This window comes from Eubalaena glacialis, chromosome 12 (assembly GCF_028564815.1).
Source record: "Eubalaena glacialis isolate mEubGla1 chromosome 12, mEubGla1.1.hap2.+ XY, whole genome shotgun sequence".
NCBI classification, from domain to species: Eukaryota; Metazoa; Chordata; class Mammalia; order Artiodactyla; family Balaenidae; genus Eubalaena; species Eubalaena glacialis.
Genome location: NC_083727.1, coordinates 40471957 through 40478226, shown reverse-complemented (window position 1 = coordinate 40478226; position 6270 = coordinate 40471957). Strand labels below are relative to the sequence as shown.

The following is a 6270-nucleotide window of genomic DNA, read 5'->3' as shown; positions in this document are numbered from 1 at the left end:
GGCTGACAATACACATAGAAAAGATCAGTGTACGCAAAAACAGGTTGAAAAACGTATAAATCCATCACGAACAGACCAGCTTGTTGCAAAGATGTATATCATGACTAGGACTGTCATATTCATAAAGGTTAGTAGCACCTGTGAAGAAATCAGTGTTTCCAGTGACCCAGAACAGAGTGCATTGTAAAATAGAGGTTCTGTTTATACTGAGCTTGTCACTATGACTATGAATATTTCCAGTATAAGGAGGAGTTTTGGTAATACTTAGTAGAACAAACAAGGCACTTGAAGGCGGGCCATGAGGAGAGAAGTAAGAGCAGGGCACTTCATGCCAAGTCATCTGTGCTCCTGGGCTAATTCTCACTATCTTCCCTGCCATCTGACTGGCCCAAGTCTATGGTTATGACTCCCTCCCTCCCCCACTTCTTGTGTTCTGCCAGCTTTTTGGTATGAAACTCTATTTTCCAATTCCTCTCTTTGTCATGCTGTGGACCATATTGCTTTTTTCCACCCTTGGATTCGTTCTCTGTCAACACTGCTAAGGATGTTACTAGAAATCTAGGTTACTCTGGAGTTTTATCTCCAGCTTTGTTTGTTCCTTGTCTGCCACTTCCTCCACCCTCAACCATATACCAATACATGAACACAAAGATTCTTCACTCTATTTTCTGACTATATGAGGCATGTTAACCTCTCAGCCAGAATCAGTAGTGGATTTATTATAGATCTTACAGACAGAATCTACTGGGAGAGGAAATGGACTGAAGGACATTGATTCCTAGGTAAATGGGAAATAACATATAGATACAGAGATCTGGAAAGAGTTGAATGTGATAATTGGACATAGAGGTAAACAAGAGAAGTGTTTTTTTGTTTTTTTAAGAGAAGAGTGTCAGATGAGTGAGGATAATGCTTACACAAGTGAGGTAACAACAAGACCACACAGAGGATGGCACTTGAAAGTGAGAGGGGATTTTATGCTGTGGAAGACCGTAAGAACACTAGTCTGAATTCTTGGTAGAAAAACACAGAAGACGAGAGATCAATGGTTATTTTTAGTTCATGTTTCTCCCTTCACTAAATTATTGTATCTGTGAACAGGGCAGATCCCAGACTGTATAGGATAGATTCTGAATTCAAGCAAATCTGGTTTTAGGTCCCAGCTGTACTGGATACTGGTATGTGCACTTGGGCAAGTACAAACCCTCTTTCGGCCTTTGTAAAACAGATGTAATACTTGTATCTGCTTCTTTGAAATAATTGTTGTTGCTCGCTGTCTGTTTCTACCTCCTAAACTCCTTCCCATCAAGATTTTGCCCCCATCATGCCATCCATCCTTGCTCTGGTCACCAGTAACATTCATGCTGCTAAATGCATGTATGGTCAGTGCTCGGGACACATTTTACTTAACATGTCAGCTGCATTTGGCAGAGTTAAGACCTCTTCCTTCTCAATACACTTTTTTCTCTTGGCTTGGAGGACACCACGCTCTCCTGGTTTTCCTCCCATGCCACTGGTTGCTGCTTCTTGGTTTCCTCTTACTGGTTTGTCCTTTTCTGCCTGAACTTTCGATGTTGAAGTGCCACAGAGTTTAGTTCTTTTTCTTCTTCTCCATATGCATTCCCTCCCTTAGTGATCTCAACCAGTCTTGTGGATCTAAACTCTATGTATATGCCATAAGTCTCCCAAGTTTATGTCTTTAGCCCAGACCTCTCTTCTGAACTTTAGACTTGTGTACCAAATTGCCTACTGAAAACCTCCATTTGCGTGGCTAATGGGGATGTCAAACTTCACATATCCAAAATGGAACTTCTCCTCCCCGGGGAGGAGGTGGAGGAAGCCAGCGGCAGCCTGAGGTCCTCCGACAGGGGAAACTCTAACTGTGGTTCCTGAAAGTCCGTGACACGGTTCTTTTTTCTCTCTGACTTGCTCTCCTCCTCCCTCTTGCTCAAAAGAATGACTGGCCACTCCTAGAGCCTGCAGTCACCATCCAGGGGATTTTTTTCACCACAAAGGGTAATTCCTGTCTCATCCCTGCTGTGACGTTGAACCACACAAGCCAGCGAGAAGGTAAAATCATCAGACTCCTGCTCATCAGAGAGAGTGGCCTGGCCAGAACTCACCTCTTCTCCCAGCACAGACTCCGTGCAGCAGGCCCCCTCCCCAGAGGAGCTTGAGCAGGGGCCCCCCACCAGCCAGCCTGGGGCCCCGAGATGGCCTCTGGCTCAGCCAGCAGCCCCCGGCTGGCCCCCAATGAGAACGAGTTCCCTTTTGGGTGCCCCCCACCGTCTGCCAGGACCCACCAGAGCCCAGGCCCCTGTGCTGCGCCGTCTGTCTCTCTGAGAACGTGAGGAATGGCGAGGATCGGATCTGTCCCAAATGCAAAGGGGACGACTCCCCATCCAAGAGGCCAGGAAGCCTTCTGTCTCAGGAGCAGGATCACACCGAGGTGGCTGAGGCCGGAGTGGGGTGCCCCTCTGCCGGTGTTGGCTGCTCCTTCAAGGGGAGCCCAAAGTTCATGCAGGAGCATGAGGTCACCTCCCAGGCCACCCACCCGAACCTCCTGTTGGGGTTCGTGAAGCCCAGGTGGGCTCTGGCCTGGGGTCTGGGCCCGTGGCCCTGGAGCGGAATCTGTCAGACCTGCAGCTTCAGGGGCCTGTGGAGGCGGCTGGGGATCTAGAGGCGGACTGCTACCGGGCCCCCTACTCCGAGAGCCGGGAGGAGCGGGCCCTGCAGCACTTCACGAAGGAGAAGCACCTGCCTGAGCTGGAGGGGAAGCTGTGCGTGTTTGAGAGTGTTGTCACCGTCCGCAACAAGGAGGTGGAGCCCTCCCACCTGGCCCTGGCCGCCTGCATCCACCAGAGCCAGCCGGACCATGAGCACATCCTGAGCTTGGAACGGAGGGTGGTGGAGCTGCAGCAGACCCCGGCCCAGAAAGACCAGGCCCTGGGCAAGCTGGAGCAGAGCTTCCGCCTCATGGAAGGGGCCTCCTACGACGGCACCTTGCTATGGAAGGTCACCAGTGCCACCAGGCGGTGCCACGAGTCGGCCTGCGGCAGGACCGTCAGCCTCTTCTCCCCGGCTTTCTACACTGCCAAGTACGGATACAAGTTGTGCCTGTGGCTCTACCTGAATGGGGACGGGACGGGGAAGAGGACCCACCTGTCCCTCTTCATCGTGATCATGAGAGGGGAGTATGATGCTCTGCTGCCGTGGCCTTTCCGGAACAAGGTCACTTTCATGCTGCTCGACCAGAACAATTGTGAGCACTCCATCGACGCCTTCCGGCCCGACCTGAACTCAGCATCCTTCCAGCGGCCCCAGAGCGAAACCAATGTGGCCAGCGGCTGCCCGCTCTTCTTCCCCCTCGACAAGCTGCAGTCGCCCAAGCATGCCTACGTGAAGGACGACACCATGTTCCTCAAGTGCATCGTGGAGACAAACGCTTAGGGTGGGAGGGGCCGAGCAAGCCGCACCCGGGTCCTGAGGGAGCCCCTTCTCAGACGGGGGTTCAGCAAGATGACTGAGGCCTTGCCCTTGGTGCCCAAGATCCCAAGGCACAATGATGGGCCAGGGCTGGCATGGTGTGAGCCGAGCGGACAGACTGACAGTGGCTAACCATCAGCTTAGTGTGGCAGGACCTTGGACTGGGCCCGCAAAGGCAGAGGGTCCCAAAGCCAGTGGTGCAGGACTGATCCCCCTGCACTGACCATGCAGCACTGGAGCCCTGAGAGCCACCCCGGCCCTGAATGTTGAGATGGACTCCGGCCAAGATGGGGAGGGTGTGGGGACCAGGCTGGGGCGTGGATGGTGAGCTGGAGATGTGAGACCTCAGCAAAGAACCTTTGGGGATGGGAAGACCTCTGCAGGCCGCCATGGAGAGTGAGCTTGCTCTCGTCCTGCTTGGGATCAGAACCAGGACCAAGGGGTGGAAGTGACAGGGTGCCAATGTGAATTCAATCTGTCCCAGCCTGGACCAAGTTCCCCAGCACTGGAGGTGAACAAGCAAAACCAGGGGGCTATGCTGGGGGGAGGGCATCAAATGGGGGGAGGGGTGGTTTTGAAGACTTTCAAGGTTCCTTCCAGCCCAGAAAGTCTCTGACTCTAGGCCTCCTGGGCCAGATGAGGCCTAGTGCTGCAGAGGGTCTGGAAACATTCAGGAGCCCAATGCCCTCCAGTTTCCTGACTCACCTTCAGTACCACCAGGTGGGCTGAGCTGGCCCGCACAGCACCTGCCACCCTGGGCCCGGCAGTCCGCTTGCCTTCCATGCAGAGCCACGCAGAGGCCCTGCGTCCTGCACGTCCCCCAGCTGAGCGCCCCTCTACCTCCTCCAGGTGAAACCAGGTCCCTAGCACCCAGAGGCAGCTGGAAGGAGTGTGGAGAAGGAGAGGGTTACAGACTCTCCACGCTGCCTGCCTAGGGGCCCCACCCTCAGCCATTTCCAGAATCCCATGTCACCAGATGAACCAAGGTAACCACATCTCTAGTTGACAGATCAGGACTGCTGAGCCACCTGCAGATGTTGTCCTTTTATATGTATAAAACCAAAGAAAGAATTAAAAAAAAAAAAAAAGATGTCACCAAAAGCTTCCCATCGATATTTAAGAGGACATAAACAACTGCCATGAGAGTATAAAGCGTCAGTCAAGAATGAGTATGGGTAGCACAGCTGGTTAGCACAGAATTTGGCCCACTGGTTACACTGGCTTGCTACTGTTTTGGTCATTTCATTAACCTCACAGTAATATAATCCCTCATTTTAAACAATTGAATTTTGATATCTTTCTTTATGATGGGGTTTTGCTGTTAAGTTACAGCTTCTTTCTTTCTTTCAAGCTATGAAACATCAAGAATTGGTACTGATGTAAAGTGTGAAGTCTGCATGAATTCTTGTCCATAGACATTCTTGGTCTATAGTTGGCAGCAGCCATTCCAGGACTCTGGAGAATACAAGGTATCCATTTTGTTGGCTCTTGCTGGGGGGATGAGGAGCAGAGAATACTTTCATAAACAGAATTGCCTGGTATTCCCTTCCCAGCTTTGACAACCACTTTGTGCCTCAACCCATACTTAACTGGGAATTTGAAAATGGGGACCTAGTGAAAATGGGAACCATTTGCTAATTACATTACATCCAAGATAAGATTTTTGTATGAATTATGTGAAACTTTACTATAGAAGAAATTATGGGAGAGTTTTCAAAATAGTCTTGGGGTGAAGAAGGCCTTTATAAGTGTGACATATTACCAAGAAGATATTAAAAGATATACTGATAAATTTGAGTATGATAGGACCCACTATACACAAAGTCTAAAGACAATTACAATCTAGAAAAAAAATTTGAAACCCAGAGTTTTAATTTTTCTTAGTATATAAAAAGCTCCTATAATAAAATAATTTGAAAGCTAACAGCATCCTGACAGAAACATACTCAAAGGATAGGAACACATGGCTTATAAAAGAAAACAAAAATTTCATATGCATGTGTGTGTAGAGACTCAGCTCACTTATTATAAATGAAATGAAAATTAACATGACACTGGGATGTCATGTTTTATTTACCAAATTTCAAATATGGAATATTTCATGATATACTCTATGGACATAAGTATGAGGAAACATTAGCTCTTGTACTTTCTTATACATTGCTACTGAGAATGTAAATTGGCAGGGCTTCTATTTGGTGAAATCTATAAAAATTACAAATGCACATATTCTTTGATCCAGCTATTTCACTTCTGGGGCTCTTTCCTACAAATACACTTGTGTAAGTGATTTATATACAAATTTATTCATTGAAGTATTTTCTGTAATTATAAAAATTGAAACAACTTAAATGTCTACCAATAGGGGGCTGGTTAAATAAGTGATAGTACATCCATACAACAAACTATCATGCAGCTGTGAAAGAAGTAGGATAATCTACATACTGACAGGATTTCCAGGATATATCAGTAAGTGTTAAATGCAGGGCTCAGAATAGTGTGAACAATATATGCACCATTTTCATTAAAAAATATGCACATATATTTTATATTTATTTCATATAATATATATCCATATACTTGTTTCATAAATACATTTCGTATTTATACTTAGAATATTTCGAAAAAGACATACACGAACCTGGGAATCTTAGTGTTGTCAGGGTAGGGAATCAATTGTTGAGGGTCAGGATGGGGTGAGACTTTTCACTTATATCTTTATGTTTTGAATTTTGACAATATGAATCACAAAACAAAGTATAAAAAGAGTTCTATTTCGAACAG

General features: G+C 47.6%; 1 protein-coding gene across 1 annotated transcript; it reads left to right on the top strand.

Annotated features, from left to right (window-relative positions):
- Positions 1–2213: 2213 nt before the first annotated feature.
- Positions 2214–3450, top strand: LOC133102498 (TNF receptor-associated factor 1-like). Its single transcript, XM_061207484.1, is given in 3 exon segments — positions 2214–2283; positions 2286–2579; positions 2582–3450. Coding segments are annotated over 3 exon segments (1233 nt in total).
- Positions 3451–6270: the final 2820 nt, after the last annotated feature.